This window comes from Halichoerus grypus, chromosome 12 (assembly GCF_964656455.1).
Source record: "Halichoerus grypus chromosome 12, mHalGry1.hap1.1, whole genome shotgun sequence".
In the NCBI taxonomy this organism is placed as follows: domain Eukaryota; kingdom Metazoa; phylum Chordata; class Mammalia; order Carnivora; family Phocidae; genus Halichoerus; species Halichoerus grypus.
This window is the reverse complement of record NC_135723.1, coordinates 64908897-64928504: the sequence shown is the minus strand read 5'-3', so window position 1 is coordinate 64928504 and position 19608 is coordinate 64908897. Positions and strand designations below refer to the sequence as shown.

Here is a 19608-nt window from a genome sequence, read left to right as displayed (position 1 = left end):
CCCCTCCATTTTAACCTTCCTCTAGAGGGCCAGCATTGGGTTCTTTTGCCAAATCACTGATTGATCCAACAGGACTGTGAGGTGGGGTGCTGCCAACACACCCAACTGCAAACTGACGCTCCGCGCAGAGGAGACCCAACGTACCTGTGCCTGGGAGTGAACTTGTTGCCATTTTAAGGGTAAATATCTTCTTGGCTACAACTGCTGAACTGCCAATCCAAAAATGGGGGGACAATCTAGGCTTCAACAAGTCTTTATTTACATCTTAAGTTGTAATTAGAAGACTCTTGTAGTACCACCGTACTTCTTTAGTCCCCTCTGCTTGCCCAAGCCTGGACCTTGGGCCAGAGATGCCTCTGTCCATTGGGTTCTGGTGTTGACCAGTGGGAAGGGGGGCTGGGAATCGCGGGGAAGGAGGGAGCATCTTTCTTGGATGGCATGAATAGTTGGTGACCTCACATTGGCCAGTACTTGCTGATGCAGGGGACACACACTCCTTAGGATGCTTGCCTTGTGCATCTCCCAAGTGATGGAAGGAACAGGATGGAGAAGTCAGCTCAAGCTCCATGCACAAACCCAAGGTGGTGACAGGGATCCAGAATTGCTGATGGGGCTCGGCCTAGCAATCCTACTGCCCCAGAGTCTAGATAAATTCTGGCTTGGATAGAACCTGCATCTCGTGCCTCTGAGTTCTCTCCTGGAATGTCATTCTGGAATCCCGTGATGTTTGCTCCCTAGAGAAAGAATAAATCAGGGAGGGAGAAATAATTTGACCTGATGAAAAGGGAAGTAAGGATGTTAAACAATAATAGTTATGGAGGATGTATTGAGGATCAAACACTGTTGAAGCACTTTGCATGTGATACCACCCCCTCCCCCCGACCTCCCCTCCCGCCCACACACACACCTTCCTTCCCCACCCCTCACAGCCCTCCTTCCCAATGGTCAGTACCAGAGCCTGGGTAGGCACTGCTACTAGCCCCATTTTATAGGCAAGGACACTGAGTTTTATGGAAGTTAAATAACTTGCTCAAGGTAAACACGTAGCTATGAATCAGCAATGGTAGGATTTGAAACTTAGCCACGGGCATCAAACCCAAGCCTTAAACCATTTTACTATTCTATCTCCTATGGATCTCTCTACCTACTCTCCGTAGCTTATGCAGTAAAACAGCTGCAAAAGAGCAAAAATGACTGAGTAGTTGTGGGAGGGATCTAATTTCAGCATTGGTACTTACTTTTCATATAACCTCAGTAATGTCACTTACCTTCATGAGCCTTCATCTGTTTATCTATAACATAGTAATAATGCTTTGGGTCCTGCTATCCCCACAGCATCGTATTGAGGAAATTCATGTTGGGAAGCTCTGAGCAAAAGAAAGTTCTTCTATGCATGACCTGATTAAGATGGTTGCTATCGCAGGTGAGGTGGTATAGGAGAAAGAGCATAGAGCGTGACCTGAACCTGGGTTTGAATTTGTCACACTAGCAAGCCTTTCTGACCCTCAAGCATCTCAACTATTACCTGAAAAGACACATGTTGGAGTCCAAGTACAGTGGCCATCTGCATTGGCCCAGGCAGGAGTGCCCCTTACCTGCAGGGAAAGCTGATGGAGCTGCTGAAGACACAGTAGATGAGAGGGTTGACAGCGCTATTCAAGGCTGGCAGGTTCTGAATGATCACAGAGGCATAGAAGCGTTCCTTGGTGTCTGGAAGAAGACTGAAATTGTCCCATATGTCGAAGAAGAAGTATGGACTCTAACAGCAGATGAAGGCTGGGGAGAAGAGAGCCGTTAGCACCGTAGCAGACTCAGCCGGGGGGCTTTCAGTGGCGACCCCAAGTCGAGCTCCAAATAGGAGATTCCTTAGCACCTGAGATCTCTCAGAAATATTTAGAACATTGTGTGTTAACGTTAGCGTCATGTTTACTCACACACACGCACATATACACATGCATGCGTACACAGCCCACAGACACGTTGCTAGAGTTGAGTGAATTTGTAAAGCGAGGGTTCAATTTGACCCCTTTTGTGAGTCCTATTGGAAAGGTTGGGAACTGCTCGGCATGGCCTCAGCTTCTCATCTCACATAGTGTGAAAGGAAAACCAGCAAAACTCTTTGGAGGCTCTATGAGAAAAAAACAAAACAAAACAAAAGAACAGGAAGCATCTTGACCAATAGTGACTCCTGGTTTTAGGGTATGGTGGGGGAAAAGGTGGTGCCTAACGTTTTCAAAGCACAATCTGGCTTCATCACAATGTTCTTAATTTTCTTTTCCATTTCTAAGTCAGCCACTCCAGAAAATAGCAGCCCTCTACCCCTCTCCAAGTCAGTCTGTGTGTGAGCCCCTGATTCTGTTTGTCTCCAAATCCTCAGAGGAAATGGGTGGTATATGGGGAGATCCAGAGTATGATAGTGAATTTTATGGGTCACCTTGACTGGGTCAGGGGGTGCCCAGATATTTGGTGAAACACTATTTCTCGGTGTTTCTGGATGAGATGAACATTTGAATTGGTAGACTAAGAAAAGCAGACCATCCTCTTCAATGTGCGTGACCCCCTTCAATCCCTGGAAGGCTTGAATAGAACAAAAAGCTGAGTGAGAGAGGATTCATGCTGTCTGCTTGACTACCTTTTAGCTGGGACATCGTTCTTCTCCTGCCTTCCTTCACACTCAGACTCGGACTGGAACTACACCATCAGCTCTCCTGGGTCTGCAGAACCTGGGACTTCTCAGCTCCGTAATCATGTGAGCCAATTCCTTCTAATAATTCTCTTTACATACATGTATATCTCTTCTTTCTCTGGGGAACTGGACTAATACCCACATGCACCGAGGTAAAGAGTCTTGGGGCTGACTAGACATGGATGTGTCCTCTTCTGCTTTCTTGCTACATCCTCTCCACCCTCCCTCTCCCCCTTTCTCACCCATAGGACTTTTCCTCAGAGAAGTCAGGGTTCCTTCGCCATCTGCTTGCAGGGGCCTACTTTCCCCTGTAACTGTTTGACTGGCGTGTGTTTATTCCCCAGGCCTTGGCAATGGACTAAAGAGGAGCAACTGAAACACAAAGACCACTGAGCATTCTGGGCACTGGTGGTTAAGCTTAGCATTGGCCTAGAATAGTGGTTCTGGGGCATGAAGGGGCAAAATTGCCTTTTGGGGGCATTTTGAAAAAAATGTGCATGTTTATGTATGTGCGTGTGTGGGGTTGGTGGGGAATCTGGTTTGCCCAGGGATACTAGTCCTTCTGTGTGGGGCAGGCCATCCCACCCATGTCCCATACGTCCTTTGAATGTCCAAGTGAGCATTTATGTAGCAGAAAACTCTGTTTATAATTACTCCAGTCTGGAAACCTAACTCTATTTTATATATGAACACAAATATTTTTAAGAAATAGTGAATTTTCCAGAAAGGCAATTCCTTTGCAAAGGGAGGAAAGATTACTTTTTCTAATTTAGAACTTTAGCAGGATTTATTTACCTGCTCAGAAAATCAAGTCCCTGACAGCAATGTTGCTTTATTTTCATGTCTTTATGAAAACACACCTGTATTGATTTTCCTTCGTAGCTGTTATTACATCTAGCTGCCTACTTCATTATTCTTCTGGTGTAGCTGTGGCCAAGTATTTACATATTGAAATCTGCTCTGTTTTATTATACATTATTTTCTCTCTAGTCCTCCTTTGTGTTCTTACATATTGATCTTTTAAGACTTGTTAGGTGGATAGTATTAATTATACATTTCATTTCAGGATGGTAAAGGGGCATTCCAAGATATCTGTTATAGGAAGGGCTGGTTTGGTCTGACTGGGCTGTTAACACTGGCTGACCCTCTTGGGGGCCTCTCTGCTCTCCGACTAAAGGACCCTCGGGGTCTGAGCAGATGGTTCCTGATTACAAATAATTATGTTGGCTCTGGAACACATGTATAACATTTATGTCCTGACTCAACATCCAGGGGATGTGTATCTCTATTTCTGACCGTCTGCGAAGGCAAGAGAATCTTTGCGCTACTTGATCAGCTGTTGGGAAAGGATTGTGAGCCCCGGTGGTTGTATCTGCTTTCGCCCCAGCTCTGCCTGCATTGCTGTTTTGCGCCTCTGTCCTGCTGGCTGAGTCCCTCTGCGCCTGGTCTGTTTGGCATTTTGCAATGGCATCTCAGAAAGGTGAGATTGATTATTTCGGTGATCTGATACGCAGCTAAGACAAAAGGCCTGCTTTCTTAGGGCTCCCAGGAGCTGCCAGAGGGGTAGGGAGGGAAGTATTTGAGCTACATAAAAAGAAAATCGCACAAATCCCTTTCCTTCTTGCATATCCTAATTCATTTGTTCCCAGCAAATATTAATGAAGCACCTAGTGTATGTGGGATCTTATTTCAGGCTTTGGTGATAATAATATAAGGAACACAAAAGCAAAAGTCATTGCTCTCATGGATTTAAACCAGTGGGGGGGACAGACAATAAGCAGACCAACAGATAAAATGTTCAGGTAGAAGTGGGAGGAGGAAGAAAAATACGGCCGGGTAAAGACTAGAGGAGGGCTATTTAAGACTTGTGAAGGAGGCCTGGCTGAGGAGGAAGCACTGTTGGGAAATAAAATGATGTGAGGAGGGAGCCAGGCCATCTGGAGCAGAGTATTTCAGGTGGTGGAAACAGCACGGGGTCCCCCAGGTGCAAACAAGTGGACATTTTGAAGAAATAGCAAGAAGACCAATGCAACCGGGATAAAATGAGCAAGGAGGAGAGCGCTGGGAGTGAGGCTGGAGACCTGGCTGAGGGATAGATCACACATCTATCCCTCAATAAAACTGTAGGGTTTTATTCCAATGTAATGGGAAGCCAAAGGTGGGTTTGCAGGATAGTGATGATACCTGATTTACAATCTTAAAAGATCACATTGGTTGTTTTGCAGAAGAGGAATAAAGAGAAGACCAGTTATAATGTTCCAGGCAGAAATTTGTAGAAGCTTTGACTAAGACAGGAGTTGGATAGATAGTGAGGACTGGTTGGGTTTGAGAGCTATTTTGCAGGTAGAGTCTTCAGGCCTTGCTGATGCACTAGTCATGTGGGATGTCTGAGAAATAGAATAACAACAGATAGATGACCCTTAGGTTTTTGATATAGACACTGGGTGAAAGATGGTGTCATTTACTGAAACAGGGACAATTGGGGGAAGAGTTACTTTGTGTAGGGGAGGAGAACATGCCAAGACTTTCGGTTTGACATGTTGACTATGATAAGCTTATCAGAAATACAAATCAAGATCTCAAGTAGAAATCATAAATAGAATTTCTAAGCAAAGGAAGTGTTCTTAAAAAGAGAAACTGATTACATGTTGTTTACAAGTCAAGATGAAGATTGAGAATTGACACTGGCCTTTTAGAGGTTGAGATGACTTTGCTGAAAGTGGTTTCAGGAGTGACAGGAGAGGAAGTGGATGGAAACAGGCTCCAGAGAATTAGAGGTAAAACATGGAGGAGTTGTGTTAGAAGAGAGTGGTGAAGTGGGTCTGTTCGGAGGAGTTCACCGAGTGGCCTCCTGCACAATATTTACATGCATACGATCCAGTTAAGGGGAGACCTGTTGGGGAGGGGAGATAACGAGAGGGCTGAAATTCTTGAGGAGGTAGCACGGAATGGGATTCGGGGCTCCAGCAATCATTCTGGGCTTAGAAAGAAGCAGTGCCAGTTGATCCACCGGAATAGGAGAAAAGACAGAGCACATTGTAGAAAAGCAGATAGGTCGAGGGTGCGAAGGTGGGAGGATGAAGGGGTTCTATTCTGATATTGTATTTTCTTAGTGAAATATGAAGCAAGGTCATTAACTAAGAGGGAGTAAGGGGGAGGAAGCTTCGAAGGTTTGAGAATAGCAAAGAATACACACCAATCTGACACATATTATGTGCTCTAGAAATACCGTTTTTTTTCTAAGATGAAGTGATGTTATGGGTCTTAGGAGTAGAGAGAAAGGGGAGAAGGTCAAGTGGCCATCAGGAAGGGATTTGTAGTGACCCTGCAATTAATTATCCAGAAGGAATGGAATGCCACTTCTGTCTTTCTTTGCTCATAAACTTCAGCCTTAGGGGAGAATATGTCTCAGAGAATGCAACAGGGTCAACTGGGTAATTGTGAGCATCATTCAGCTAGTTATGACTTAATCAACTTTCTCCAAATTGTCCACATCCCATGGTCTTGGTGGGCAACTATAGTCCTAAAGGGAAGGATCGGGAACCACTGTCTGCCCTTGAAGGAGACACAGGTGGATGGATAAATTCCACACATTCCTCTCCAGTCAGACAAAGGTAGAGTGCCTGCAGACAAATTCCTTTCTTGTGTGGGCTCTCCACCACCAGCTCCTGGGACAAGCTTGCTTTTGGAATGTTCACACAGTTCTGCAACACAAGGAGGGAGTTTGCTTACCCAGAATGATGACGATGCTATACTTGATGGGCTTTGATTTTTGCCTTTGAGCTGAGCCCTCGGTGGTAACTGGTGCACAGCTTTCCATCTGGAGATACAGAATGGGGAATGCTGAAATGGAGTGGTGTTTTTGCCAACAGGAACATCACAGGTTAGATCCACAGCTATCACGGGACCACTTAGATCCTGCTCACCTCTGCCTGGGAGGACCTCCTTGAGTATTATCAGAGTAAAGATGGCTTTGAGCCGGATGCTAGAAACTGCTCAGGTTGCAGCTTAATATAAAACGCAAATGCATTGGGACATCCAGACTTTCTCCAGAGTCTTGGCTGAATGCCCTGAATCAGCCAAAGCTGGAATTAGCCTTGTGACCTGGAATTAGCCAGGGGGCAATGCTGAGCTACCCATCCAGTCACTTCAGGAACTTAGGGCAAAGCCATTTTCTTAGAATAGTTACCCCAGACTAATTCGTTCATCTAACTCAGAAGATCCACTCTCAACAAAAGCTCAAGCCAGGGATATGAAAAACAAAACAAAACAAAACAACCTGTCCCAAGTAGGAACCTGGATATATAATTTAATTCTACGTGGGCTGTTTGATGGTAAACACACGAGGGGTACGTGTGTATACCAATCTATTAGAGTATAAGCTTGATGGAGACAGGGACTTTGTTTTCTGCACTGCTGTATCCTCTAAACTTAGTGAGTGATTAATACATATTTGTTGAATCAATGAATACAAACCACTCTCTAGTTAAGAAGTAGTGGTAAAATAAAAGTTGATTAGGGTGGACAGAATTCAGAGTGATAGCTCTTAGTGAAAGGAGTGTGTAGATGGTACATTTGGGAATGGAGATGTTGGACGCAGGGTCCCTTGCCACTGTGGAAGAGTTTTTTCACTGTCAGAGCTTCTGCCAGGCAATATGGCACCTTTGTGAAAATTGAGAAAAGGTGCCCTTCCTGTGGATGCCTGCAACCTTGCCCCAGTACACCCTTAGCGAGGGAAGCAGGGATGGGATGCCAAGCCCATGCACCCTTAGCTGGATGCCACTGATTGAGGCTCAATGAGCACGACCCTAGCAGTGGCCCATGTCAAAGGCCTACCCGGGGCACCTGTCATGTGGGGCAGGATGGTTGTACACTGCTGTGCTTGCCTGTCCTCACTACAGTGTTCAGATTCCACATTTGAAATTTATTTTAATCCCAGGGAAACTGGTCTGAAGTTTATCTTTGCAGTATTATTCTAGACCCTCTCCAGTCTAATCCAGCCCAATCTGACCAACATGGCACATCTGCCAAAAGATAAGGACTGAACAGAAGAGGCTAAGATAGAGTTCCTGTTCTCTAGGAGGTTTCAGTCCAGCAGGAAAGGTCACACACTGTCCTGGGTGAGGACAAGCCTGGCTGACATGAGGGAGAGGAAAACCAGCTGTGAGGGAGAGAGCCATCCCCCGTTGTTATGCGGGGAAGGCTGCAGGGCAGATGCAGAGAATCCAGAGGTGGAACTGGGGGGTGTGGGAGTGAGATTGGGACAGACACGTGAAGCAGAGTGAGTGTCCTCACCCAAGACGTGGAAAGCAGAAAATGTCAGATGTATTTGGACCATGGGGGAGTCACCTCACTTGGTTGGAGCTTAAAAGGATATTGATTTTCGGGGGGCGGGGAGAACTGAGGCCGAAGTGGAAAGATCTAGAACGTCTTCCCAGGGAGTCTGGGCTGAATTTCTGAGGCGACCGCAAACCACTGAATCTTCTGAGTCTTTCCACAGTGTGAACATTTACTCACTGGAGAGGACAAACGGTTATCAGGAATAATAGGAAGAAGCTTTTATGTTCAATAAGCTGCAATGCTAATTAGAACTGGTGTTTTCTTTCTTAATGTATACCTTGTGAAGCCACTCTTAGGAACTGTTAGGGCTTCAAATTATTCTGTGCATTTCACAGAACCACAAGACTTCATGGCATAAGGAAGCAAACGTTGCAGAAGCATTTACCGCAGCGGTTAAGCTGGGGGCGATTTTGCCCCCGAGGGTTACATTTGCCTATGTCTGGACACATTTTTGGTTGTCTCAGTGTGCTGGGCGAGGGGGGCTGCTATTGGCATCTAGTGTGTAGAGGTGAGGAATGCTGCTAAACATCCTTAGATGCATAGGAGAGTAAAACAGAATTATCTAGTCCCAAACACCAATAGTGCCAAGGTTGAAAAACCCTGATTTCCACGGTGGTCTCCTGGGAAGGAGACAGGCTCCAAGGTCAGACCTGAATATACTTTCCAGCTCTACCAATCACCAGCTGTGTAACCTTAGGCAACGACCAACCGTTTCCAGCTTCAGATTCCCAGTTTAAAAAACAAGGCATAAAATACCAAACTCAGAGGCTTTTTTAAAAGGAGCAGAGGGAGGGAATCTTACAAGCAAATTCTCCACTGAGCATGGAGCCCCACACGGGGCTGGATCCCACGATTGATCCCACAACCCTGAGATCGTGATCTGATCATGACCAAGAGTTGAACGCTTAACCGACTGAGCCACCCAGGCGCCCTGCACCAAACCCAGAGTTTTGAAGATAAAAACAAAATAATGTATTTAAGATGACAAGCCCTATGCTGAGAATGTCAATTCCTTTACTAATTGGGATGAATAAAGTTTTAATAGTATTTCAGGATGTATATGGACTGCCTTTATGGAAGTGAACAGATAGTATTACTGCATTTAGATTGTTATCTGTATATAGGAATTATATACATCCAAAAATTCTCCCAGAAGGATTTTACCCAGGGGAGGCAAGTAAGAAATACAGCTGACCAAATTATATCCTTTCAAAATATCCCCATTTGCTGGAGTAACAGCTGGCTCTGAAACAATATGGTTGTGAAGACTTGGTTGGTTTTTCAGAAAAGTTCTTGAGAATGACATTTGTGCTCTAACTTTTTAAAATGGAACCTGGCAGTACTTTCCACAGGGCAACTGGGTGACAATATAATCAACTACTTGCCCTTTGATCTCCCAATGAGATCAGTGAAAAACTCTCTAATCTGACCACTCTAGGAAATGCAAAGCTTCCAGCTTCTAAAGATGGCTCTTCAAAAAGAACTGAGCTACAAAATGCCAGTAATTCTCCTTTATTGGGAGATAAAAGGATTATTTCCACCCAGGCCTTGGTGCTGAGCTGGAGCAAAAAGCAGTTAAATCCAGCCATCCCTGCGCATTAATAGCTGGGGTAGCCTTGAGGCAGCAGGTCCATTAGATTCGGGACTGGAAGCAGCATGCTGCCTTAGGCAGTCTTAATTCACGGATGCAACCCTAGTGGGGGCCCACACTGTCCATTTAGTCTCCAAGGGGCCAGTTCCTGCTCCTTACCTCGCCATGCTTCATGCCCCTTGCTGAGCCGCTGGGAATCCATTGTTTTTGTGAACTGAGTGCCTGAAGGGGAGCAATTGGTATCTTGGGATTTTTAAATGAGACAGAATTTATTCCTGGTCGGGAGGGGACTATGTCATCTCTGGGCTTATAATGAGCGCAGGTGATTTGTTTGTAACAAGGAAATCTACCCGGGGATGTCTTAAAATAAATATTTTTTCACATATTGGGAAGTCTATGTATTTTGGGTTGATTTTAAAAATTTAAACGTTTTTAACAGTCATGCCCGAATTGTAAAATTTTTAAAAATTTGAAATTAATTTTTGATTTCCGATCATTGATAGCTTGTTTATCTACAAATATAACCTCAGTGTTAAATATTTCTAGTGCATTAGGTCTCATCTGCTTAGCTATGGGATTTTGACCACTACCTTCCCTTGGGGTTTTTTTGACCCTCTAACAAACCAGAGGTCATAGCTAGATATGAGGAGGTATGACCTAACTCACCTACCTCACAGCTTTTTCTGTTCCTCAGCTCCTCAGCTCAGGTGGAACCAGGAAGCCTGGCAGACCTAAAATAACTGTGGCAGAGACAGGTGAGCTGTCCAGCAAGCCTTTTCTTTTCAGCGGCGTGTAGTCATATGACTAAGCTCTACCTATGGGAATATGGGAAGAATCCATGGACACTATTCTCAGGCCTGGCTCAGATAAACCACCTGAGTAATCCTCCTCTCTCTCTTCCTTCCACCCCTGACTGTTGGATGTTGATGCTGAAGGATATCTTACAGCCTTCTGTTAAGTGCGGCAGAATCTTCACCTGCTTGGGTTTCTGAATGACTGTGTGGAGCAGGGCCCTTCCCTTTGACTTTTACTGTCGATTGGACTTTAAACAAGAAACAAAGTTCTACTTTGTTAAGGCTACTGTATTTGGGGGTTTCTTTGATATAGCAGCTAGTGTTTCCTTAACTGAAGCAGAAGTTGGTATCTCATATGCAATTCTATCATAACAAAAATCAAAAACATGTGGCATTGGCCTGTGGGCTGGCAGCAGGTGGCAAGGAAATTGATATTGGAAGCTGGGACACTAGAGATCCATTTCATAGAACCATCACATACGATGCCTGGGAAGTCAAATTGTGTGCCTACTGAGCCTGGAGCCCATAGGACAAGGCTGGGTTAGCAGTCAGGGCTCTCCAGAAAATGGGACCAATAGGAAATACATAGAGATATACATAAAAGGAAATGTATTATAGGAATTAGCTCACAAAATTGTGGAGGCTGAGAAGTCCCACAATTTGCTGTCTTTAAGCTGGAGAACTAGGAAAGCTGGTGGTATAATTAAGTCCAAGTACAAATCATGAGACCCAAGGAAGATGTTTGTGTAGGTCTGAGCACAATGGCTGGAGACTCGGGCAGTCAATCGTGTAAATCCTGGTCCTAGCCCAAGGCCCCAGGAACAGGAGTGCTGATGTCCAGGGACAGGAGAAGATGGATGTCCCAGCTCAAGCAAATTTACCCTTCCTTTGTCTTTTTGTTCTATTCAGGCCTTCAACAGATTGGATGATGCCTACCACATTGGTGAGAACATCTTTACTTAGTCTACCGATTCAAACGCTTCTAGAAATGCCTTCCAGATACCCAGAAATAGTGTTTTGCCAGCTATCTGGGCATCCTTTAGCTCATTCAAGTTGACACATAAAATTAGCCATCACAGTTGGTAAATAGAATGTTAATAGTGTATGTTGATTGCTACCAGCTGTGTTTAGCAAGGTATTAGAAAAAAGAGATGAATTCAGACAAGAGTTGGTTGGTTTATGAACAAAAATGGCAGGAAGTTAAAGAAAGTCTTACAATTTGGGATCTCATAGAGTTGCAAGTGTCCATTGCTTTCTGGCCCCTGATAGTAACAGATACATACTTTGCATGACCTGGTGCAAACTGGAAATGTGAGTGGAGCATTAAAGCAAATGTGTATACCTTCTAAGTGTGCAAGTCTTATGCCAATGGAGCAGACCCTGATCCCCAAATTAAGTTATAACATTGAGAAGTTTTAACCAGCAAAGACCCATTCAGAATCGTTCCTGAGGCAAAGATGAGACTAAGGATGTGGCCTCCTGACTATTGTTTCCGATGGCTTCAACCTAGCTTCCATTAAGTTAAAGACAGGGATGGCATGAGGAAGAAAAGAAACAAGTCAGACCTGAGAATTTTATTAAGAAAGACTTTTTGGACATGGTTCCTGGCACATGAAACTGACTGAAAGCAAATGGATCAGAAGTCTACCACGTTTTTGAGGAATGATGTTGCCAAATAAACCATGAGCTCTATATCTTTTTCACCACTTCGAAAGATCAGATGTTAACATTTTTACTAATCCTGTGGGTAGAAAATTGTATCTAACTGAGGTTTAAATGTGCATCTTCCTGATCATCAATGAGGTTGAGAATCTTAGTTTTGGCCATTCCTTTTTTTTTCCCTTCTGTGAAATGCCTGTTTGTGTATTGCTGATTTTTTTCTATTTATCTCTTGTTGTTGTTGTATATGTTTTTTAAAATTGAAGTATAATCAGCATACAATGTTATAAGAGTTTCAAGTGAACAACATACTGATTCAACAATTCTATCCATTACTCAGTGCTCACCATGCTAAGTGTGGTCACCATCTGTCACCATACAATGTTATCACATTATTAATTATATACCTTATGCTGTACTTTTCATCTCTGTGACTTATTTATTATATTCATCTTTTTATAACTTCTCCCACTTTGTACTTGACTTTTTAAATATTAACAGAGTCAAATTTATCTATCATTTCTTTTACGATTTAACATAAAAGATCTTGTTTGGATCTTGTTTAAGAAGTCCTTCCTTATCCCAGTGTCATAAAGGTATCACCCTACATTTTCTTTGAAAAGTTTTATATATCCTGAACATAAAGGAAACCTCACTTAAAACAGAGTCAGAAGTGAGGTGCTCACTCGCACGTACCACTCCCTGCAGGCTGCCCAACCAACAGAAAGAAGAAACAGAATCATTTTGACAAGGGAGCTCACTTTTCACACAGGAATTTGTCTCCTGCCTTTAAGAAAAGTAAGGAAGATCCCTCCCTGCTCCAGCACCAAGGCACCAACCACCACCTGCTGCCAGTGAGAAACCATCGCCACCTGGAACTCTCGTTCTCCAGTGACCTTTTGTTCAGAACAGCCCTCCCCAGGTTCCTCATAAAACCTAATAAAACCTAATAAAAGCTCACCTTCCCTTCTTCTCTTTAGACTTGCCTAAGGTTCGCCATACCTTGCTTGTCCCGAACTGCAATTTCTTTGCTGTTCACGAATAAATACATTTTTTACTTAAATAAAATTGCTCTTTGCTCTGCTTAAAGTTAACAAAATTTCAGTCTCCAATTCACCTGGAATTTGTTTTTGCCTATAAATTGAGGTAAAGAGCCAGTTTTATTTCTTTCCCTATGATCTTCTGACATAGATCAAGTTTTCATATACGTGTAGGTTCTGTTTTGAGGTTGTTTCATTTTCTATTTGTCTATTGTATTGTGTCACTTCCATACTCTATTAATCACTCTGACTTTATGATAGATTTTAATATTGAATACAGTAAACCTCCCCTACTTTGTTCTAGTTCTCCAGGAGTGTCTTGGCTATTCTTGGCTCTCGAAATTTCCCCGTATATTTTAAAATTGGTTTGTCAAGCTCAATAAAATGTCCCATTTTAATTTTGACAGGAACTGCATTAATCTGTAGATTGTTGGGGAGAATTGACATCTTCAAGCTATTGAATCTTACTATCCATGAACTTGTCATAAGCTTCATTTATTTATATCTTTCTACTTTTTTTTCCATGAAGTTCTTTATGTCTTTTGCTATATGTTGTTATAGGTAGAGAAGCCATTTTGCCTACATTTTCCGATGAAGAAAGGTACTCAGGGCAGTTAATGGGCTTATCTTAAATGCACTTAGCTAGAAATGAAGAGGACTCTAACCCAGTCCCTAATCCAAAGCTTTTTTATCCACCTCATTCTGACTCACTTAATTTGAAATGCAGTTTGGACGTGCCATGGATCGTACCACGTCTCCCAAGGCACAATGGCCGAATGCAGTCAGGCGCAGATAGGTTTGCGCGTTCTGTGGCCGCACCTCGGCATCTCCCGTCCCTATGCAGTTAAATGCTCTATTTTACAGAAGTAGATACCCCTAGGCATCAAAAGCATGCCTGTTTATGAAAGATTCCCTATAATATTGAAAATCTCATCCCCACTACTTCTTGCTTTCCGCACTTGTTTGTGGGAAAGTATTTAGATCATTTATTAAATAGTTCTTTTTCTTTTCTTTCTGTCCTCCTTTGAGGTAGAGAAAACAGACATACTTGCCGGTAAGAAGAGTGGTTCATAAACGAATGAGAGCTTGGATTTTTGCAGCCTGTATTTACACAGTGTGCTTCTGTTCATACTAATCATTGCCGATGTCCCCTTGTTGATGAGCAATAATCCTGGCATGCTAACACCACTGGAGATCTATTTACCAGCCAACTCCATAGCTGCCTGGCTGTAATAACAAATAGAAAATCAGGTGAGTTCCATTTATGAATCAGATACAGAGAGTACATGGGCTTTTGACACTACTATCTGCTCCTCATTCTAGAAGGGGCTCACTGGTGTTAATATGGACAACTAAAAAAATACCAGTAATGGAGATGTAGACTTGTATTAAAGAATAAAAATTGACTGTAGCCATTTTCGCCTTTGGGGAGGGTAATAACATATTGTATACCAGTGGGAAAACTGCTCTCTATGTGGCTTTGTACTATTTCAGAGACTGGAGGACAGGGGAAGCCAGTAGTTTAGGGACTGGAAATTCTAGTAGCAGGGAGATATGGGGGACTCTGGAGAGAGACAGAGCCCAACCACAGTGGTGAAAAGCCTGCTGGAAAAGGGTGGGGGGCAGCTGATAGGATGTGGAAAACTTTCATCACCTCAACATTTGCTTTATTTACTCTTGGGAGTGATAAACTCAAGGAAAGTGATGTGGATCCCATGCTTGCTGGGCCAGGAGCAGAGGGAACAGAAGAGCACTCTGAGGAGGGGTAGGTGAATGTGATAGCTCAGGGGGAGAGCACAGGACACGCCAGCCTCCTGGAACTGGCAAGAAGCACGGGACAGGGGTTTAAACCAACCTGATTTAAATCTGCAGTATAGGAAGGCCTCAGCCTACCGAGATAAAATTGGGCCCTTGACCAGTGGTGGCCACCTTTTAGATTTTAAAGACTTCAAATCAAAATACTTCAGGGGCTGGGGCCAGAATAGCGCTCTCAAGGCAAAACTCTAGGGAGTCAGGTGGAAGAGAAGCCATGCCAAAGAGCCAGGGTTTGGGTTTTTTCACTTTGAGCTCTTTTGTGTGTGTGTGTGTGTGTGTGTCAGTCATTTACCACCTCCCTTTCTTCAGTGTCCTTCTTTCTGAGAGGCAGCCTGGTATTGGGGAGAAAACAGGCTTTCTGGTCAATCATATGTGCTTAACCTTCACGCCTGTCCTCCATTTGTAAAAGAGATGATAATGCGCCTTGCAGCGTTGTGTACGGATTCAAGAAGATACAGTATGGAAAGAACTTAGTGAAGTGGCTGGCAGGAGAGGTTCTGTCTGTTCCTCTGTCTCGCCAGCTTGTGTTGATAGACTGAATAAACAAATGGATCATGGCCAGACCATGTATAAAAACAGAGCCCTGACCCACACTCTGCAGCAACCAGGCCAGGAAACCAACCCATTATCTATAGTAATCAGGCCAGAAGGCCAACCTACTGTGTACAAGTCAAATTTGTGGCAAGTCAGTCTCTCTCCCCCTGTCCAGTAAGACCTGTAAAAATCTACCCCAAACGGTCAACACTTGATTAATGACTGACAGCTTCTTTAGTTTTTGTCCCTGTTTTCAACTTAAAACCAATCAGAGGAAGCCAAATATATACCCCTAACCAACCACATGGGATGCCATGCTTCTACTTAGCCTACCTGCAGCTTCCCATGCCAATAGTCACCAGCCAGGGCACAGCTGAAGTCTTCCCTTTTTCCACTATAAAGCTTTCCCACTCCTCTGCTTGCTTTTGAGTCTCTGCCAATATGTAAGGCATGGTGGCTGACTCCCTTGCAATGACTCTTTCGCAAGCTCTGGATAAACAGCATTTGTCTATTCTCATTTGGTTGGTCTTCAATTATTTCCACAGTGTCTTTTTTTTCTGATTCTCTCTTTTTATGGACTAAGTGTTTGTGTCCTCCCCAAAGGCATATGCTGAAGCCCTAATCCCCAGTGTGATGGTATTTAGAGATGGGGCCTCTGGGAGGTGATTAGAGTTAGATGAGGTCATGGGCGTGGAGCCCTCATGATGGGATTAGTGCCCTTACAAGAAGAGACACCAGAGCAGGTGCTCTTTCTCTCTCAATCTCCACCCACCCCCATATGAGGACACAACAAGAGGGATGCGGCAGCCATCTACAAGCTAGGAATAGGCTCTCACCAGGAATAGAATCAACCAGCACCTTGATCTTGGACTTCCCAGCCTCTAGAACTGTGATAAAATGAATTTCTGTTGTTTAAGCCACTCAGTCTATGGCAGTTTGTTATGGCAGCCTGAACAGACTAAGAAACCCCCCTTTTTACTTTGTTCCCCTTCAAACCCAAAGCTCTGGACCTTCCCAAACCCTCTGGTCCCACCACACTTGATCTGTCCACCATCAAATCAGGGTCATGCACTCTAAGTGACAACTTGATCAGTATATGCTTGTATAGTGCACATTACTCAACCCAGGCTACAAATGTACTGCTCCTGGGTTCTCCTAGAGATAGTACCTTAATGAAAAAGGACTGATTCCATTGGTTTAAATTTCAGGCATCATAGAAGGCTCAGCAGGGAGATATCTGAGGGCAGGCAGAGGCATTTTTTGTATCACTCATAGCAACCTCTGGGTACTTCCCTATTGCTTGTAGCTTCTGCATCCTACCTATATATCAGGATTCATCTGATCTTGGTCATTACCCATTCACTGAGAATGTAAGTTTTGAATGTTTAAGGATTCATCAGTTTATGATATATCTATATCTATATATCTCTATCTATCTATCATCTATCTATCTATCATCTATCTATCTGTCTATCTATCTATCTATTCATCCATCTATCCAGCTAGCTATCATCTATCTGTATATGCACATGCATATTCTAATATTTATTATATATTCATATATTTATAAAAGTGATATCACTTTCTCCTTCTTAATCTGATACATAATAGACATCTTTCTATTGCAATAAGTATACAACACAATACTTTTTACAGCTGTAGTATTTGATTGTATGTCTATATAATTATACTTGATCCCTCATTGCAGGTATTCAGAACTTTTCCCATTTTTCCTGATTATAAACAATGATTCTTATATTTTCTTTCCATTCTCTCTCTCTTAGATTTAAATCTTTAAAAAAGTTTATTTCCTTGTGGCGTATGAGGTAGGACTATAGTGTATTTATTTCCAAATAAATTGTCTCAACACTAATTACCAAACAATTTCTACTACTCTATCAATTTGAAGCACTTTATCATACCCTAAATTCATAAGGTTTCCTTTAGAGCTTCTGTTCTGTTCTAGTCCCCTCTTCATGTAATTCTTTGATAGGGATACCCTATTTCAACAATTATAGTATTTAATATATTTATTTGATATCTGATAGAGGAAGGACATCCTCCTCCATTTTTTTTTTCAGACAAATATTCTGACTTTTAACCAAAGCCACTCACGATGAATAAAATGAATGCATTTGTATTTATTCTTTTGGATTGCTCTTGTTCTTCTAGAAAAACCAGGGTGCAGAGACTAGACTGGTGTGAGGGAGTCTGTGTGGAGGATCTGCGTGGAAGCCGGAATGAGTCACAAGTTGAATGAGAGGTATTCCATGGGTGGAAGATTTCTGAGCAGCCTGCACACACATCTGGGCTACTGTCGTTAGTCACCGTGGGAGTCGGCTGCCTGGAACTGCGTCTCCCACTGGAGGAGAGGTTGTCAAACCTGGTTGCACATTAAAATCATCTGAAGAGCTTTCCCAAAGTAACGATGCCAGACCTCACTCCAAACAGAGTGAATCAGAATCTCTCGGGCAGTGGTCTCCAGGTATGGGCGCATTTGAAAATTTCCCCAGGCATTCCCAGGCCTTTGTACCACTGCTGACATGTGGCGGACAGAGCAGAACTGAACTGAATTCAGATGAAGACACCCAGACTTACACGTCTCTACCAATTCTCCTAGAGAAGGGACACAGATGATTAGTGCCCACTTGGGAATCTTTATGACTTTCCCTCCGTCACACTGGGAGAAGAAGCTTCAAAGGGGAGAAAAATGAGCATGGTCTTGGTCCAGTAAAGGTACTAGCTCAACAGTCTGAAAAGAGGAAGCTTCGAGACCATTTAGGCTGTCCCCGTATTTTAAGCTCATGAAGGCCAGAGAGGTTAGATGACTTTGCAAGGTGGCACAGCTCTCGGTGGCACATCTGGAACAGAAACCAGCCTTTTGTATTCCAGACCTCCGTGTTATAGCCCGCTGTCCTCATGTGAGTGCGTGTGAGGGAGTGTGTATGTGTGGGTGTGTATAAGCATGTAAGTGTGGGTGTGAGAGACTGGGTGTGTGAAGGGGTGCATGTGTGCATGCGTGTACTAGGAATGGGAGGAGGTGGGGAGCCTGAGCAGAGAACTAGTCGCATTATAATAAATAGAAAACCAGGAGCCCTGGCCCCTCTCTTTCTGGCATGTGGTTCACTGCGTTCTCTCCAGGTTGGTCTCCGGCAGGTGCAGCAGTGGGGGCCTGGGAGGCAGGGTAGGCCTCCAGGGCCCAGTGCCTGCCGTGGGGGAGGTGCTCCGCACTAAGGTTTACTGATGCAGAATTTGGGGAAGGGCTATTGTGAGTGGTCTCAGGCTCATTCTGGGGTGAGATGGTGTGTTGGGAAAGCATTGACCATGCTTTGCCTGGCTTAGGGTCCAGGATTGTTCTATGGATGGATGGCAGTTTTCTCCATCTGTAAATTCAAGCCAAGTAGAAATGTCTACGCTCACACGTCACTGAATGTGTCCTCCTTGGACAGACCTCTTTTCACCCCAGTGTCTTCCAGGGTGTTCCTCTTTGCCAGGCCTAAGAAACCGGGGCGACCTTTGGATCCTGGCACCCAAAGTCCACCCCTCCTCTTTCTTCTTGAGTCTTCAGGGAGGTCACATGGAAGAAGCAGTACCTGCCAGGAGAGCCTTTGGTGGGTCTGATCTGCTAGCTGGGTCCTGATAGAAGAGTGCAGGCTTGTTGTATTCAGGCAAAGCCCAAGCTCTGATTTGCTAGAGAAAAACCACTACAGAAGCAAAATTACCCAAGAGTTGGGTAATGCCGATTAGAGACTTACCCAAGCAGTTGGAGATCACGGTCTCGTGGGCTTTGCTCTTAATCCAAATGGTTCGATCACAATGGCATAGATGGCACTGTGGAAAGGACCAGAAGTAATACTAACATGGCTGGTGGGTCCCTACTGTGAGGACTGTGAGGACACACACAGAGGACCACTCCCAGTTACCTGAGTGTGAAGTATGGCCGGGGGGAGGGGGGGGTCTCTAAACCATGCCTGGTCCCTATCCTTGCTGATTATAGAATCCCAGCATGTTACAGCTACCTCTCTTTTAACTGAGGAGGCTAGAATCTGGTGAAGTGAAATGGTTCTCCAAGATAACTCATATGGTTAGAGGTAGAGGTGAGATTAGAATCCAAACTTAGGGTTTGGGATCGGAAATATTTTTATTTGT

The 19608-nt window shown here is 43.9% G+C and overlaps 1 protein-coding gene across 1 annotated transcript in view; it reads right to left on the bottom strand.

Moving 5' to 3' along the window:
- Positions 1–643: 643 nt before the first annotated feature.
- NPSR1 (neuropeptide S receptor 1) overlaps positions 644–19608 on the bottom strand; it is a 149143-nt gene continuing 130178 nt past the window's right edge. Inside the window, 6 exon segments of the mRNA XM_036101046.2 lie at positions 644–734; positions 1596–1776; positions 6419–6446; positions 6448–6506; positions 19215–19271; positions 19274–19290. Coding sequence (XP_035956939.2) covers positions 644–734; positions 1596–1776; positions 6419–6446; positions 6448–6506; positions 19215–19271; positions 19274–19290 — 433 coding nt within the window.